Source organism: Lytechinus variegatus, chromosome 14, assembly GCF_018143015.1.
Source record: "Lytechinus variegatus isolate NC3 chromosome 14, Lvar_3.0, whole genome shotgun sequence".
NCBI lineage: Eukaryota > Metazoa > Echinodermata > Echinoidea > Temnopleuroida > Toxopneustidae > Lytechinus > Lytechinus variegatus.
Genome location: NC_054753.1, coordinates 13,309,375 through 13,329,130, shown reverse-complemented (window position 1 = coordinate 13,329,130; position 19,756 = coordinate 13,309,375). Strand labels below are relative to the sequence as shown.

General features: G+C 37.3%; 1 protein-coding gene across 1 annotated transcript in view; it reads left to right on the top strand.

Annotated features, from left to right (window-relative positions):
• Nucleotides 1-19,756, top strand: part of LOC121427348 (RING finger protein 207-like) — a 38,657-nt gene that overhangs the window by 9,506 nt on the left and 9,395 nt on the right. Inside the window, exons 2-4 of the mRNA XM_041623696.1 lie at nucleotides 12,265-12,511; nucleotides 15,812-15,923; nucleotides 16,497-16,641. Coding sequence (XP_041479630.1) covers nucleotides 12,294-12,511; nucleotides 15,812-15,923; nucleotides 16,497-16,641 — 475 coding nt within the window. The 5' untranslated portion in view covers nucleotides 12,265-12,293. The remainder of the gene's footprint in view (nucleotides 1-12,264; nucleotides 12,512-15,811; nucleotides 15,924-16,496; nucleotides 16,642-19,756) is intronic.

The window sequence follows — 19,756 nt, the reverse complement described above, 5'->3', positions numbered from 1 at the left end:
TAAATAATTTAATCGCCTGAGTCCTGACCAGTTTATTTAGAAATCTGACTGAAGTCTTTGTGAAGAAAAATCTGCTGGAATTGTGCAAAAACATTATTTCTAAAATAAAGACTTTTTAATTTTAATAGTAGTCATGCCAAAATGCATGATTCTAAAATTATATCAGATCTGTATCTGTCATCTGACCTGAATGCATCGTCAGAACAAGTACAGACTACAGTTTCCAAACATGCTTACCTTGACTTTTGACTGGATCAAACAGCGTAACCTGCATCGGCAGCAAGTGAATGGGACCGTACAGCTTGGAATCAGAGCAACACAACGAAGACTGTCGAGTGGACAAAATCGGTCTTTCCAGTTCATAATTCAATAAAAATGGACAAAGTAACACAGTTCTGGTTCTCTTATAGTCTGAAGATGTCGAAATCGGATATCACAACACATGAAGAAAACGGTAAATTCGAAGAAAAATAGAGACCAGGAAGGTGTATCAGTGTATTCTGCACAGAGAGATAGTGTGTAGTCGATCATGTGACGTCATTATTCTCGACTGTTTTCGATCGCGTGAATGTCTGCCTGGGGGCGGCTGGGGGCTGAGAAGGGTCTCTATTAATGTCATTTCTTGCATTTCCACAACATCTGTAAGACTTTTTAGTGACATATTTGTGTATAAAAACTAAAAGACAAGACCTTTCCATTCATATATAATTTGTCTATAATCATCACTTTCGTGAATTTTCTTTGTGTGTATCCTTTAACTGTACACTCGCTCGTACGGGCTAAATTAAAATAGGGGAATCCCTCGGTGTGTAGCTGAATACTTTTCAATTAGTAATCAATTGTTTAGGCCTACTAAAATATATTTTGTTTATTAAAAAATCAATGTTTTAATGGCAATATTTACGCACAATGCCCTCTCACAATCACACATATTTAAGATTTTATTTCTACAGAGATCATACATTCTGATTATTTTAATATATAGGCCTACAAAAATTGCTCGACGAGACGTCAGTTATTTTTATTTTCTAATGCAGGCGGAGGGGGGGGGGGGTCTCTTCGTTCCCTCGGTCCAAGCTGCGCCCTTGATATCATTGCCATCAACAAAAATAAATAAATTAAATAAAAAATGATTTGCCTAATAGGAGAAACGTACGTATGTCCTGAACTACGATAATTATTCTGCCAATTCCTGCAAAGAACCTTTTTACGCCCCCCCCCCCCCTGGAAATTGGAGGTCATTGGTATGATTGAGCGGAGAGTTGGAAAAAACATGTTTCTCGTAGAACCCCCCTGAATTATACATCCGTAATCTGCTTATCATGGGAATATATTTTTCAAACACTTCGTCTTATCATCATGCCCTGTCATGGATGAAAAGATAGTCAAAACATGGACCTGCGTTGACAAAAAATATGGGGCTTTTATACCACTGCCTACCCCATAAAAATAAATAAGGTATCCAATGCGACTGTCAAATTGAAATTGAAATCTGATATATCAAGGGATGTGCCATATATTGATTTTTTTTACACTGGGAGGGGGCCTTCATGGCTCATTCACATTTCTCCATTTAATTGTCTCCTTTTCCGCGATGAGTCTCAACTTAAACCTGTGATAGTTGAGGGTCGATATGAGGGGACAGGGATAGGGTGGGGGTATAAAGGGTATCATCATGTAACAACGATCAGACGATCGAAAATACTCACTTTTTATCTTATTGCCCCCTCCTTTGGTGTCCCTGGCTACTTGTGAGTAGTCCAAAAAGAAAAATATTCTGAAGGTTGCTATGTGGAGCTCTTCTCGTCAATTTTAAGATATGGCATTATTTCACAAGTCATAATCATGAACATTTACAAAAAGTATTACATCAGAAGAATTAACAGGTGTACAAATCAGACATGGCATCATTTATGAATAATACAGCGATAACATGAGGGAACCTGCATGAGAAAACGTTTTATTTGTTCAGTCTGCAAGATCCCCCAAAATATGAACTCTTCATGTATGACAGCACAAAAGAAATTATTTGATTACGTAAAGAAATGCCAAAATATTACAACTGTCGGTATTTAAAGGGTGTACTTTAAAAGATCGATATCGAAAGGTGTTGACAAAAAAAGAAAGTAATTTACGGGGATTTTTCGGAATAAGGAGGGTGTGAAAGAATTTGTTTCTCTGAAGTTGCCGCGGTGTTGACAGACATGAAACCGCATGTCCGATAAGGTCTTGGAAGCCAGACATTCCGTCGCCATCGATGGGAACATTTCATGAGATGAATGATTTTTTTTCTTGCGTTTTCACTTCTGATTGGGTCAAAGCATTCATGTGCCGACCAGTGAAAAAGCACCTCTTTCCATTGATCTTCTGAATGAACCATGATGGGTTTGTGTGTTCTAGCCTGAAAAAACGAGAATACTCCCAGGGATCCCTGAGCTGGGCGTGCCCCCTGCCTTCCGATCCAGGGAATACTCCAGATGGACGAGGGCATCCGGGTAAGAATCATCCATTACAATTCATAATTAAAATCAATATGTAGGCCTTATTCAAATTTATTTTCCACTGCGGGAATGTTCAAACCTTATAAATTATAAAGACAGAATTCGATATAAACATCCCCCAAACCTTACTCAAATTGGGCCTATATGTACATGCAAAGATAATTTTTAAATGTTCTTAATAACTTGATTCTATTCCATAAAAACATAAGATTAGATCACTGGCTTTTACTGGTATATGATTTCTGTGTGTGTAAGCATGTATAGAAAATATATTTCAAACAACGGATAAGGGGGGGGGGCGCCAAACCCATAATCTCAACAACTTACTCTTTTCCTTCAACCCTCATGTCCCTCAATGCACCCCTCGTATCTTTGTTCCCACTTGCGATGAGAGGGGGGGGGGGGGAGAAATATGAAAACATTGAGAAAGGTCGACATTAAGTCATTATCGTAAGTGGGAACAATAAAGGGGAACAATGTGCTCGCGGAAGAATGATCTGGTAAGAGCTAGGTGTGTTTTTCTTGGGGGCGGTATAAGATCGTCTAGAAGTCATAAAGAATAAATAATCATCATTATTTCGACTTGGTCTTGACTTACCCCCCCCCACCAAAAAAAAATTGACAAGCAAGCAAGCAAAAAAAATAGGAGGGGGGAATTTAAGGGGGTTAAGGTGAGCCCCTATATATACCCCCGCCCCCCCCCCCTTCCGCTTACGCCACTGGAGCCTCTACCTCGGTCACATTTGTTAATACGACGGCCGTTTTATTAATTTTTATTCAAACCACGGAGCTATTTAAAATGTTAAGACGGGCGTTTTTTCACACCTCCGACGGCCTTTGCATGCTAAGCAAACGCAACCGAGGTATTAGCTAGGCTGCCAAAATAAAGAGACAGAGCTCGTGACATGATTATCTAAATAAGAAGAATTCACCATCCTCTAGATCAAAGTAAGGAATGAAATCATAACAATGTAACAATCTAACGATCAAATTATCTGTATTCTGCTCGTCCTCTTCGAGCTTGCCGGGTGAGCTTGATGACTTCATTATTACATAAATGACACACAAGCAATATCTGAAAACAATTTAAATACTCTCCCGATTGCCCTCTCTGTTTTCTCTCATTTCCTTGACTCACTCACGCTTTCTTTCTGTTCAGTCAATGTTCGATGGATGCGTACATTAAAAGTGAAATAACTGGGTGGAAATATTTCGGGATCGAGATCATTTATTGATAACGGCGCGGGTTGACGACGTCTTTTACAAGACTAGATTTAGGGGTCATCGGACTTACGCGATGCGCCAGCGATCACCTGATATTTTCGCGCAGTTAGCTCCGCCCCAAACTGTCTAAAACTGCATGGCCGCAAAGGCTATATTGACACAATGCAGCGCGGACGGAGTCAATGGGAAAATTGAACGTTTTTGGCCAAGTTTGAACCCTTTTTTCCACATTTCATTTACATGTTGGAATAACAAGACCTGTTCCAATAGATTTGTAACACTTATTTCAATCGAGGTAAGTGCTTTTAATAGTGTAAAACGAAGGAGATTTTTGTTTGATTTTCTCGATTGGGGTCCCTAAAAAAATTTAAAAAAGTAGGAGGTCACCTAGCTTGAAGGCGCATGCGATTTTTATGCTTACGATGTCGAATAGGCATTTCACAAATCTGTGATGGAGTAACTTGAACTGTACGAGAGCTGAATCGCCGGGGAGCGTACAGTTGTAGGTGTAGAACTAGACAGCTGGCAGCCGTCTGTTTCGAGGAGTTTTTTAACATTTTTGTTTTTTTATTTCTCCTCGTACACAGACGGCTCGCTATCGTGCAGCCACCATTAGGGGACTTGCAATGTAAAATCCCCCCGTCGGGGCTTTTCAATTTTTGTCTTTAATGAATAAAAATTTCGAAAATTATAGTGACCAGAGTGCAAATTTATATTCCCTCTTGGCATCAATTGCCAAAAAACGGAGAAAAATGAAGTTAAAAGGAACAAAAACAGTGACTTACCTCGGCTGTCGCGCAAATTCACTTCGCCGTTTTATCCGATCTTAAGTACATAAACATATGGCCATTGAGTCCCCTGTACAGATCGCGCTAGAACTTCGGTCTCTGTATTTGGTGAGTGAAGCCAACGAAGTTCAGCTGAACAACCAACAAAACAGAGACCGAAGCTTTTGGTCTAGTGTAGAACATGCCCATTTGAATGCGTTGTGTGTAGGCCTATGTGTCTAGGCTCTAGCCAGGACTGGCAGGAGGTTTTACTTACTTACTTGGATGTAGAGACATAAAGCTGGAAGCTTATTTGTCCCTCATCATGATGTAGCTATGTGCGAATACGGGGCATCGCGAGCGCTGGTTTTGGTGGCACGGTTTTCGCGCGGGTTTTGCTGCGAGTGGCATCGCCTCTGTCTGGGAGGCTCATTGAAAATGGGGTTTAAAGCGCATGCGCACATAGTAGGTGCAATCTCGTGCCTTTTAACAGACAGCTGAAGATGTGCTCTTTCTGTACATATATTATAAGTTTCAATGTGGAAACTCGCCTGTAAAGTGTGGATATCGGAGCTTGAAAGTTCATCAAATTTTTGGACGCGTAAATGTTCGAAATTTTTTTATGGTAAGTAAAACAAGAATCCGATTAGGTATACAATTTGACTGGAAATATATTTGAATTATCAAAAAATCCAAACTTACGTGATTCTGACGTTGCGCAGTCCAGATATAAGAGATGCCAGCTACCCTTGTCACAGCCGGTCTCTCGGCAGTCGAGCTGCCCGATGCGCCTGCGGTTGGCAGGGTGATGCTACCCTTGTCACAGCCGGTCTCTCGGCAGTCGAGCTGCCCGATGCGCCTGCGGTTGGCAGGGTGATGGGAGCGGTCGATAGTGAGTCGTTCATGCTGGATTGAACTAGATCGTCAATTGCTTACTTGATGATTATGTTGTGCCTTTTTTGGGAAATCTCTGTCATTATACCGTAGATAATTATTCTGATATTGATTTTAATACATACATTTGTCACAGAAAGATTTTATCATCCCAAGGTTATGTGACTCAAGTCAAAGAGTCTAGGTGGTTGATTATCGTTTCATTTGGAAATTGGATTTGCTTTTGACAGTGGAATATCAATGTTGACTTTTCTAAAATTAAATTCATGGGTGGAAATCCCAGGGGGACACGTCCCCCTACCCAAAATAATAGGGGGACATGTAACAATAATACATTTTTTTTCTTTCTTTTTTTCTTTTTTGGTCAAACTTTTTTGGGTTAAAATGAACAGTTTGGGGATAAACTTTTTTTTTTTAAACTTGTCAGAGTTGCCAGCATCCATAGGCGGCGAAAGCTGGGGGAAGTGTACCCCCCCTTAATTTGAGGTGGGGGACGATCCCCCCCACCTCAATTTTTTTTTTTTATAACCTTTTTTTTTCTTTTCTTTTTTTTTGCTTGTCAAATTTAGTTTTCTGCGTCCCCCTATAATTTTTGGTTGATAACCTTTGGTGTATTTTTTTGATTATCAAAATAATTTGGTGGTCCCCCCTAAAATTGTTGGCTTTCGCCGCCGATGCCAGCGCCCCCCTACCTTTGGGGCCAATTTCCGCCCATGATTAATATGCAAAAAATTTGTTGTTTAATTTTTCACTCTCAGAGGAAATATTTCACTTCCACATGGCTCTATTTTTTTTCTATGTTATTCATTTTTTTTTCTATTTTATTATAATTATTATTTTTTTTCAAGAAGGGTGCAGGAGGGGGGGGGTTGTGTTCATAAGTTGAAATGGGGATGGGATTTGTATAAGTTTTTGTGTCACTTTTGTTCTCTTGTTTTGAGTGTTGGAGCTTTGATGCCTGTTTTTGTTGCTGTTCAGAGCTTTATTTATGTGCAGTGATTTCATGCTAGAATATGAACTTATTTTTCATTAAAAAAGGAGTGCTCGAACATGGCCTTTGTTGTAATCATACATATCTAAGAAATGCATATATTAAAGCTTAATTTTTATGTTTCCTTCTTGATACTTGAATTACATGCAATGCTACATCTTTACACCCTCAGACTCTGCTGCTCATCCTTCCTAAAAAAAATTGGAATCGAATGCCCACGGTCTCCAAAATGAAAGCTACATTATCCATCTATAAACAAATTGTTGAAACAATAAAATACATAAAGAATTGGTGAAACAATCAAATACATCAGAAAAGCACACTTGTATTTTTATACCATACAAAGTACATGTACAAAAGGAATGATATTTTTCATTTGTAAAAAAAAGACCCCATACATACATGTACACAATACTAAAGTTGAAAAAGAGCTAATTAGGTGGTCTGTCATTTATGACAGATCACCTCTTAATTTCGTCAATTTCTTCTTTTTATTACTTTATTTATTTTTAACGATTTTTTTGTCGCCAAGTTATCTCAAAATGGACTTGATCAATTTCATTGAATTTCATGTCATTTATGGGATCTGTCATGGACACGTGCAGTGAAGCTTTTCAAGGTCATCAGGTCATGATGACGTCATCTAGGCGCCATTTTGTAAAATCACATTATCAATCATATCTCCATTATCAATTATCAAAAATCAATTAAATTAACATCACATCAACTTCAGGTCAAAGGTCATTAGGTAATGTCATCAAAGGTCACCTGGAGGTCACGACGCGCGCGTACGCGCGCGTCAAAATTTTAAAATGCTCAAAATCACTTTTTTACCAAACGAGAGTACGTTTCAGGTCATTTTAAGCATTTCAAAAATTTGCGCGCGCGCGTTTCCGCGCGTTACACCTTAACGAAACTCAGAAACACCGTTTTTTTTACATCATTGCATTGATAATATAATTCTGAGCAATTTGATACCGAATTTAGCTCTCTACGACCATTAATGACGAAATTAACACCCGTTAAAGTCTGCAGCACGTGTGCGCGCGAGCTCTCACTATAGGCCATATATGGGCAAAAACATGCCTATTTAAAATTCACTGTAGCTCTTTAAATAGTCCATTGACCCCCAATTTTTTTTTCATATATCGATAGAGTATGAGTTGTAGATTTGATTTCATGTCACCATTGTCCCTAAATTATATCGTGACGTCATCAAAATGGCGCCTAAACTAAAAATTTCATTTTTTCAAAAATGACGTCATCAAATTTATGCAAATTTGGTTGTAACTTCTCGAATATAGATCGTTTTTCGCCCAGATTTCGATATGTTGTAGTTTAGAATGTACTCTTTCTCTTTAGTTAACATAAATATTCGTTTTGAGAAACGCATCATTGCGTAAAACAGCGATGAAAAGAGGCATGTCATTTTTCCTCATTTTGCGTGTAATCTCTATGGGACATGACTTTTTCTCAAAACCAGATTCGACATTCCTCTATTTCGTGAGCCATATCTCCATTTTTTCTTGTCAGTTTTCCCTGAGCTTTTAGTATGTTGTAGCTGAGATTCTAAGCTTTCGGAAGTGTGCCCTCCATTTTTTGATCAGATGCCGGGATCATGCCCGTATTTCGCTTGCAAAATTTGAATTGTAATTCTCAAACTTGCTTACGTGTAATCTCTATGGGGAATATGCTAGCTCAATGGATAACGCATTTGACGTGTTCGTCCGTATTGCTGACGTGTATAGGTCCGTGTTGCTGACGTGGTGGTCCGTGTAGCTGACGTGTAGGTCCGTGTTGCTGACGTATTGGTCCGTGTTGACGACGTGCTCTGCCGGTATGATCCGTGTAGATCCGTGTGAAGCTGCCGTGTTGATGCCGTGTTCACAGTCATCTGGGGCAAAACTATCCCGGACCTCCCCGGATCATGCCGGCATTGCCGTGTTGATCCGTGAGGTATAATCATCTATCTTGTATGTATCTGTTTGAAGATGTATGTCTGACGATTGTCATCACCACATCAATAATCACATTTAGTAATGGTCAAAACTTATTCTTAGGATGTCTACGATCAAGATTATCAATGATATCTAAATGATTTATTTCATACATCAGCCGACACTGAATGACAAATCATGACAGACCACCTAATTCGTCCGCATGACGAATTAAATTCTAGTTTATTTATTTATTTATTTATTTTTACGGATTTTTCTTGTCGCCAAGTTATCTCAAAATGGACTTGCTCAATTTCATTGAATTTCATGTCATCTATAGGATCTGTCATGGACACGTGCAGTGAAGCTTTTCAAGGTCATCAGGTCATGATGACGTCATCTAGGCGCCATTTTGTAAAATCACATTATCAATCACATCTCCATTATCAATTATCAAAAATCAATCAAATTTACATCACATCAACTTCAGGTCAAGGGTCATTAGGTCATGTCATCAAAGGTCACCTGGAGGTCACGACGCGCGCGTACGCGCGCGTCAAAATTTAAAAATGCTCAAAATCACTTTTTGACCAAACGAGAGTACGTTTTAGGTCATTCTAAGCATTTCAAGAATTTGCGCGCGCGCACGCATGCGTGCGCGTTTCCGCGCGTAACACCTTAACGCAACGCAGAAACACCGTTTTTTTTACATCATTGCATTGATAATAAAATTCTGAACAATTCGATACCTTGATCAACCTTCTACGACCATTAATGACGAAATTAACACCCGTTAAAGTCTGCAGCACGTGTGCGCGCGAGCTCTCACTATAGGCCATATATGGGCAAAAACATGCCTATTGCAAATTCACTGTAGCTCTTTAAATAGTCCGTTGACCCCCAATTTTTTTTTCATATATCGATAGAGTATGAGTTGTAAATTTGATTTCATGTCACCATTGTCCCTAAATTATATCGTGACGTCATCAAAATAGAGCCTAAACTAAAAATTTCATTTTTTAAAAAATGACGTCATCAAATTTATGCAAATTTGGTTGTAACTTCTCGAATATAGATCGTTTTTCGCCCAGATTTCGATATGTTGTGGTTTAGAATGTACTCTTTCTCCTCAGTTAACATGATTATTCGTTTTGAGAAACGCATCATTGCGTAAAACAGCGATGAAAAGAGGCATGTCATTTTTCCTCATTTTGCGTGTAATCTCTATGGGACATGACTTTTTCTCAAAACCAGATTCGACATTCCTCTATTTCGTGAGCCATATCTCCATTTTTTCTCGTCAGTTTTCTTTAAGCTTTTAGTATGTTGTAGCTGAGATTCTAAGCTTTCGCAAGTGTGCCCTTCATTTTTTGATCAGATGCCGAGATCATGCCCGTATTTCACTTGCAAAATTGGACTTGTAATTCTCAAAATTGCTTACGTGTATTCTCTATGGGGAATATCGTGGCTTTGACTGCTTCTTAAAGGGCGCGGGTTCGAGTCCTGGGGTGGACAAGATGAATTTTTTTTTTCACTTTTTTTTTTCTTTTTGCCACTTCTTACATGATCCTTTATGATAATTTAAAGGTATAAAAGTTTAAATTTAGCAAGATAAAACAGATTATAATTACTTTTTTTCATATCACATGTATTTTGCGTGTAATCTCTATGGGACATGACCTTTTCTCAAAACTAGATTCGACATTCCTCTATTTCGTGAGCCATATCTCCATTTTTTCTTGTCAGTTTTCTTTAAGCTTTTAGTATGTTGTAGCTGAGATTCTAAGCTTTCGCTAGTGTGCCCACCATTTTTTGATCAGATGCCAGGATCATGCCTGTATTTCGCTTGCAAAATTGGACTTGTAATTCTCAAAATTGCTTACGTGTATTCTCTATGGGGAATATCGTGGCTTTGACTGCTTTCTAAAGGGCGCGGGTTCGAGTCCTGGGGTGAACAACATGAATTTTTTTTCACTTTTTTTTCTTTTTGCCGCATCTTACATGATCCTTTATGATAATTTAAAGGTATAAAAGTTTAAATTTAGCAAGATAAAACAGATTATAATTACTTTTTTCATATCACATGTATTTTGCGTGTAATCTCTATGGGACATGACCTTTTCTCAAAACTAGATTCGACATTCCTCTATTTCGTGAGCCATATCTCCATTGTTTCTTGTCAGTTTTCCCTGAGCTTTTAGTATGTTGTAGCTGAGATTCTAAGCTTTCGGAACTTTCCACTTTATTTTTTTATCAGATGCCGGGATCATGCCAGTATTTCGCTTGCAAAATTTGAATTGTAATTCTCAAACTTGCTTACGTGTAATCTCTATGGGGAATATGCTAGCTCAATGGATAACGCATTTGACGTGTTCGTCCGTATTGCTGACGTGTAGGTCCGTGTTGCTGACGTGGTGGTCCGTGTAGCTGACGTGTAGGTCCGTGTTGCTGACGTATTGGTCCGTGTTGACGACGTGCTCTGCCGGCATGATCCGTGCAGATCCGTGTGAAGCTGCCGTGTTGATGCCGTGTTCACAGTCATCTGGGGCAAAACTATCCCGGACCTCCCCGCATCATGCCGGCATTGCCGTGTTGATCCGTGAGGTATAATCATCTATCTTGTATGTATCTGTTTGAAGATGTATGTCTGACGATTGTCGTCACCACATCAATAATCACATTTAGTAATGGTCAAAACTTATTCTTAGGATGTCTACGATCAAGATTATCAATGATATCTAAATGATTTATTTCATACATCAGACGGCACTGAATGACAAATCATGACAGACCACCTAATTCGTCCGCATGACGAATTAAATTCTAGTTGTAATTTATATCAGAAAAACAAAGAAATACATTAGAAATTACAAAAACAATACTTTAAACAAATTCATTTAGGAAATTATCTACATGATGCTGTGTTGATGCCAACTAAATTATATACAAATTATCTCTCATTATCACCTTCATTTGGCAAAAAAAGAGGCGAGTAATTGTAATTTGCATAATTAATTAGAATTAAAAGAAATTATTTTACACATAAGAAGAAAAATTACCAAGTGAAATGATTACACATCAATTGAGTTTTCTTTCACCTTTCCATTGATACCTAAATCACTTCAAAGGGCTCAAAAACAAAGAAGTTAGAGCCCGTTGAAGACTTGGGTTCAAAATGGTCACAAAATGGTCACAAAAATCGGTTATGCACTCCATTGACTTTACATTAAGACAATGACCACAAATTTGGATAAATATGCGCGACTTAAACTGGAATAACTTTATAATTTCTTGATGAAAATTTGAGTTCTTGGTATCATTTGAAAGGTCTTTTAAAGGGCTTTCAAATGATACCAAATTCATTGAGATTTGAGGACTTTCATTTTTTTTGTCACATACCTACATGATGTAAGGTTGTCGCTGAGAGTCTGACTGTGTGGTCATGGTGGTGTCTGGTGGTATGGTGAATATTTTAATTATTTTTTGTATCAATTGTATTAATTACGGAAGTGTTTGAAAGGACACGTAAGCTCCACAGACCACACCCAAAAAGATCTTTTGGAGGTCAAGGCTTTCATACGTAAAATTTGTACGATAATTTGTGTGAAATTTAACTGAAATTTACCTCCGGAGTAGAATTTGAATTCATGACATGATTGTGATACTGATAGCGTTCGTGATTCTAGTTTGGTTTCACACATGCCATAAACATGATAAATTCGTCATTAGCAATATTTTTCACTTGAATCATTTAAGTTACAATTTTTTTTAACTTGTGAAAGGGCGGTAAATCAAAAGTTAAAAATCCATATCTCTGTTTTTCTCTCATTGATTTCCGCCAAATCTTCACTAACTTCTTTTTTCATGATTTTATTGAAACCAACTATGTCAGAGTTAACTTCCCCTTTGAATCTCAAATTTCCATATATTTATTTGAAACCGGTTTCCAGAATCCGTTGATGTCGGAATCAAGGATGCGATGTGCGACCCCTTCAAACCTCCAGCGATGTCAGGTGAGATCTTCCAGCCTCTCGAGACTTTCGAGGAGCAGGTGGAGGCCGGGCGTGGCCCCCTGACATGTCGTCTCTGCACCCAGCAGTACGATGACCCACGGATTCTCAACTGCCATCACGTCTTCTGTGGAAACTGCCTGCGTGGGAGGGCTGTGGATGGCTTCATGACGTGCCCTTTATGTGGGTGAGTAACTGGATGATATTAATGAGTAGGCCTAACTAGTTATGAGGAGCAGACATTTTTTTTAAAGGGGAATGAATCCTTTGGAACAAATAGGCTTGTGTAGAAACAGAAAAATCAAAGAATAAGAATAAAGAAAGTTTGAGAAAAATCGGACAAATAGTGAGAAAGTTATGAGCATTTGAATATTGCAATCACTAATGCTATGGAGATCCTCACATTGGCAATGCGACAATAATGTGTGATGTCACTGATGAACAACTTTCCCTTTGGTGGACTATAAAATCACCTCAAAATTTTTATTTTTGCTTTTTCTTATGATGATACAAACTCTTTATCCATGATGTATTCTTAGAAAATATGTATTACATGCCCACATGTAGAAAGAACACATGATTTATGGATAGATGTGATAAAAGAGGCAATTCAAGTGAAATACATACTACAGTAATGGGAGAGTTGTTCACAAGTGACATCACACATCTTTGTTGCATTGCCAATATGCTATCTCCATAGCATTAATGATCGCATTATTCAAATGCTCATAACTTTCTCGTTATTTGTCCGATTTTTGTCTCACCTGCGAAGCAAAGTGAGACTATAGGCGCCGCTTTTCCGACGGCGGCTGCGGCGGCGGCGGCGTCAACATCAAATCTTAACCTGAGGTTAAGTTTTTGAAATGACATCATAACTTAGAAAGTATATGGACCTAGTTAATAAAACTTGGCCATAAGGTTAATCAAGTATTACTGAACATCCTAGTAGAGTTTCATGTCACATGACCAAGGTCAAAGGTCATTTAGGGTCAATGAACTTAGACCATGTTGGAGGAATCAACATCGAAATCTTAACCTGAGGTTAAGTTTTTGAAATGTCATCATAACTTAGAAAATATATGGACCTAGTTCATGAAACTTGGACATAAGGTTAATCAAGTATCAATGAACATCCTGCATGAGTTTCACGTCACATGACCAAGGTCAAAGGTCATTTAGGGTCAATGAACTTTGGACGAATTGGGGATATCTGTTGAATTCCCATCATAACTTTGAAAGTTTATGGATCTGATTCATGAAACTTGGACATAATAGTAATCAAGCATCACTGAACATTTTGTGCAAGTTTCAGGTCACATGATCAAGGTCAAAGGTCATTTAGGGTCAATGAACTTTGGCCGAATTGGGGATATCTGTTGAATTCCCATCATAACTTTGAAAGTTTATGGATCTGATTCATGAAACTTGGACATGATAGTAATCAAGCATCACTGAACATTTTGTGCAAGTTTCAGGTCTCATGATTAAGGTCAAAGGTCATTTAGGGTCAATGAACTTTGGCCGAATCAGGGGTATCTGTTGAATTACCATCATAACTTTGAAAGTTTATTGGTCTAGTTCGTTAAACTTGGACATTAGAGTAACCAAGTATCACTGAACATCCTGTGCGTGTTTCAGGTCACATGTCCAAGGTCAAAGGTCAATGAACTTTAGCCGAATTGGGTGTATCTGTTGAATTACCATCATAACTTTGAAAGTTTATGGATCTGATTCATGAAACTTGTACATAAGAGTAATCAAGTATCACTGAACATCCTGTTCCAGTTTCAGGTCACATGATCAAGGTCAAAGGTCATGTAAGGTCAATGAACTTTGGCCATGTAGGGGTTTTTTGTTGAATAACCATCATATCTCTGTAAGTTTATTGGTCTAGTTCATAAAAAGAGGACATAAGAGTAACCATGTATCACTGAACATCTTGTGCGAGTTAGAGTAGTATGCAAAGTCAGCACTGCTGCTATATTGAACCGCGTGATGCAGGTGAGACGGCCAGAGGCATTCCACTTGTTCTTAAACTTTCGTTGATCTGTTTCTTTGATTTTTCTATTTTCACACAAGCTATCTTGTTCCAATGGTTTCATTCTCCTTTAAATACTTCAAAGAGCATTTATTTAAAAAAAATAGCTCATTTTGAATTTTATTTTGTGGAGATCCCCCATCCCCTGCAATAGATTACATGCATAAATTTAAATTTTGGTGAAAGACAATTGTCTCAGTCTAATAGAGATTAAGTCAATTATTTCTCACCAATTTTCATTGTGATCGTGCAGTCAACAACCAAGATCTTTGAGCGAGGGGCAGAATCAGCTCCTCTATAGTCTTTTAGGCATAATAATAACTCTATGTTTCCAGGGTAAATGCAATATTGATTGTTAACAATGAGAGCGCACTATCAATTTGGCTCTTCTTTTTTCAGTGGAAGTGAACTACTCGATATTTAACACAATTTTTAAAACAGTAAAACATGGTTGTATAAATGTTATCAAGGTGTCTTGGGACTGCAGCTATATTTGTGCTTTACAGTGATACAATATTAATGGTCACCTCCTTAAAGGACAAGTCCACCCAAAGAAAAATTGATTGGAATAAAAAGAGAAAAATCCAACAAGCATAACGCTGAAAATTTCATCGAAATAGGAAGTAAAATAAGAAAGTTATGACATTTTAATGTTTCGCTTAATTTCACAAAACAGTTTTATGCACATCCTGGCTGGTATGCAAATGAGGAGACTGATGACGTCATCCACTCACTATTTCTTTTATATTTTATTATATGAAATGTGAAATATTCTAATTTTCTCCTCATTGTCAAGTGATGCAACAATTAATTCCTCCCTAAATATGTGGAATTATTAGCATTGTTTAATACTATATGGTTCAGTCAAGTTGGTCCTTATTTTCAAATCTATAAAAAATTATATAAAAAAAAAACAAAAGAAATAGTGATTGATTGACATCGACTGACTCACCTAGTTGTGCATATCACTGTTTTGTGAAAAATAAGCAAAACTTCAAAATGTCATAACTTTCTTATGTTACATCCGATTTTGATGAAATTTTCAGCACTATGCTAGTTTGATTTTTCTCTATATATTCAAGTCAGCATTTTCCTGGGGTGGACCTGACCTTTATTTTCTTATAGAAAATTTGACAGTTTTTTTTCTTATACACCTACAGTATTTTGTGGATTTGATTTTATTGCCAGTATGTTCGGATGAAAAGACTGTTTTATGTCCAACTCAGTCCACATTCTAAACATTTCGTTATGGGATTGGTCAAAAGTAAATGTATATTTATCTTCATAAAGCCAGACTTCATAGCTTCAACTCTAGATAGTTATGATTAAAATAAAATTGTATTCTGCAGGTGCATAGTATAAATCTTGATAGAGGATTGGTCAAAGTTAATAATTTTTGGACCAGGCTGTATTCAGAGGTTCAACTGCAGATTTTTTTTTCTCCAACAGTACTCGTAGCTTCCTCACCAGTGGTTCTAATCTACCACCAGCTGATCCTGTCATCAACTTCCTTCTAAAGTCGTCTGAACAAGAGAGGGCACTGTGTGCTAACTGTGACACTGTAAGTATGCCCCTGAACAAGGAATTTGTTTTGCATTACTCTACAATTAAAATGAAACTGGCAGTGCTGCCATAAGAATGAATTTGCTTAAAAATATCCGGAATTCTGTATGCATAGTTTCTTTGAAATGTCAGATGATGATTATCCTTAGACGAACTGTTGTAGGACAAGAAAATTCCCTTTTTTTTCCGTTGAAGAAATATTTATGATATTTTAGGGCTTGAGGCCTTGAGCATATCCCTAAAGGAGGCAAGAGGCAAAGAAAATCTTGAATAATTGTTCCTATTTATGATGTAAAAAAAAAGCCAATGGACCTTATATGCATATGACATCATAATCTCATAGCGCCCTCCCTCAGAGGATATAGAGATACTGTATGCAAACCGAGTTGTCAGAGATGTGCCAGACAAAGATCACCAATGCATGTTAGGCAATGGCTTCGGCCTCTAAGATGGCAGCATGGTAACGTCAATACATAAGGTCTGTAGGCTTACTACTGTTTGAGGAGTCCTTATTAAAGAAACATGTTCCAATACATGAATTAATGGCTTTCAATGCTTTTCTATTTTGTAGGTTCAAGGTTCTATGTTCTTCTGCAATACCTGTAACCAGGCTCTGTGTTCAATGTGTAAAGAGGAAACCCATATGGCCAAAATGTTTGCCTCCCACAAGCTTGTTCCTCTCAAGAAACGGACAAAGGAGCAACACAGGAAATGTGGTATGTTGGTAGATAAAAGAATTTGATAATACGTTGATTATAATATAACTTGATTATTGTTTTAATCGATTCTTGTTTCTGTAACTCCCGCAGCTTTCTGCTATATAATGCCAAGCTGGTATATAACTAATTGCATAGGAAACATTTACATCCAAGTTAATCGGGTGTAGTGGCTGACCTTGAGAAACAACAGATATTATAATTATCTCAGGTATTTTTTTTCAAAGTGGACACTATGGCAGAGAAGAAATTCAAACTCACAAGCTCATGATCATGAGTCAGTGCTAGACCACATGGTTCTTATGGTCTAGCGGTCTTTTTCTGATATTGCTCCGATAATATTTTTTGGGAGGTGTAATAGTGCTCAATAAAAATCATTTATTTGCTTCATCATCTTTACATGCACGGGTCAATTTTCATTAAAAGTATAGCTACCATGACTTGAAAACAATCTTTACATAATTATATGTAGTTATGTGGCACTATAGGTCATTCTCCATCACCTTCATAATACAGACTTCTAGTTTTGACATTTTGATTCACTTGAATTATAACTTTTCATGTTTTTATTCTTCCCTTGTTTGAATCTATTTGGATTTAAATATTAATACACAATACATATGGTCATTTTCAAACAAAAGTGGACATGGGGGTGAAAATTAAAACTTGCCAGAAATCATAAGGCTTCAATGTTTTTTTAAACTAGACATCTTAAAGTATATTTTTCCATTTCATTTACATAAAATTATTAATTATGTCTTGAGATACAGTGAATTTTATGCAAGGGAAATTAAATGTTACAAAATGTTGATTTTTGCATTAAAATTCACATATTGCCTATCACAATATAAAATTTGTATTAGAAGCGCATTTGTTGGCAAGATACAAGCTGTGTATTGTATCTAACTCCTAAATAGCAAAAAAAATTCTGTGAAGTGTTTTTCTGAAAAAAATTGGGTTTCGAAGTTTTCAAAACTGGTTGTCGTGTCACTCACGTTTTAAATGCAAAAAGTTTTCTAGAGCTGTGTATTCTGAAAATTAATTTATCCCAGTACTGGAGCAAATACAGTTTATCTGTACCTTATTGTATATAAAGTAACTTGGTCCAATGTGTTAAGGTAAAGCTAAAATTAACTGTTAAAGTTGTGTCGTGTCACTCACGAAATGTTGTGTCACTCACGGTATTATATTGTGTATAAAAAAGGACATCCAGTTATTTTTGAAGCGTTTTACCAGGGATACAGTCAAAATGTTGTTCCTGACATCATTTAGGCCTATTTTAGGCTAATAATTTCCTCCATCTTCCTAATTTTACTCCTTTTTATGGAAATATTGAATTTGACATTGAGTTCATCTATTTTCTCTCCTCCTCTGTGGTTGCCTTGGTTTAAAAAATCCTGACAATTTTCCATTGGTGTGAAGACTCGGATCCTAATTCATATTTTGGTGAATGTACTGTGATTAAGAATATAACAACATAATCAACACAAAATTATGAATGTATCAAGAGAAAAACCACTATACTTTAGCAATGGACATATTTACAATGCATAAAAGGTTGGTGATGGTGATGGTTCAAGTCATACCTACATGTAGGTATTACTCGAACATTCTCTGTCTCCATTTACAGAAATGAGCAGAAAGTTCACCTTTCTTTTGAGCAATGTTATTTCTTTGTTATACTCATAGCTAGAAAAGTCAGGGATCTTTTTTTTTAAATTTGCAGAAATTTTAGTGGTAAAGTAGTGTACATGAGATATAAGAGATCACCATGAACACCAAACATTTTTTCAAATTCGGAAAAGAAAATATTTTTCTTTTCCTTCTGATTGATTAAATCAACCTTTTCATTTTCCATAAAGCTTGTATTCCAGGACATGGAATAAACAAATTTGCAAGAAAACATAAACATTTCAGGTGAGAATGTATTGAGATTTGATAGAACATTTTGGATATTGCTTGAAGCAGATATATATGCCAAGTTCAAAATCATTATTTGTTCGGCCACCATTCATACCGCTAAAGATTAACTACATATTGGGTCTGAACAGCAAACTACCGTAAGCGGGCCGATGTGTGTTCAGAGCAGATTTGCATTTACACATATTCATTACAACAAAATGATGCATGTTCATGTAGGTCCCAACAAGTCCCAACCGAGACCGCATTTTGATTTGAGCAACTTTGGATGGGTTGCTATGTACCAGTAGATCAATTTTTTTTTGGGGGGGTACCCTGATAAGAACAGAGCTGGACCTCGAGGGGAAAAAGCTATTGAGGTATAAAGGGAGCCTGGTTGGGATGCTGAATTGGATTTTAGTGTGACATCCAAGGGCTTAGAAAAGGAAAGGCTAATGACTTGTAGTTGTTATGTAATAGTAGCAGACTGCAAGAATCAGGTACTGACTGCGTCTTTCACCTTGTGGCTTTCCCTGGATTCCCGTGGTATGGTATATGATCAAATAATTAGCAATGAAAAGGCGCTTACAAGATTCCAGCTAAAAGCATAGCTCTGAATTTTGGTACAGTGCCTACATGTACTGCCTTGGGAGGGTCCACATACAAGCAGTGTTCAGGAGAAAACCTATGCTTGTTGAGTTGAATTCCCAAGTTTCTCAAGGATTTGCTGATAGTCCATCTGAAGTGTGCAGCAACGTGATTGTGGTTTGGTACCAAAAAAGACATTGAAACTGCCATGTCCTACATGTATGGACAATGCCTAAAATACATGTATTAAAGGAGGATAATATTGTAATCCAATATTTCAAGAAAAAGGAGTCATACATTACTAGTACATCATTGGCTACCAGAGTGACTATTGAGAATACCTTTCTTACAAGGAAAAATTATTCCATCCGTTGTGGATGCTGAATTGTATAAACCTGTAAACTTTCATAGGGAGATAGAGTTAAAATTTTTGAATGATATCAGGCCACAAAAATAATGTTTGAGTTGATGTCAATGCCAAGACCTCATAACACCTCCTTCAAGTGCCCCCTCCTCCTCTAAAAAGGAGAGTGGTAGAAGCCCTAGTGTGACAATGTGGTATGGTATAGGGAATGTGAGTTGATGGGCAAATATGACCATAGACCAAGAATAAAACATCAGGATGACA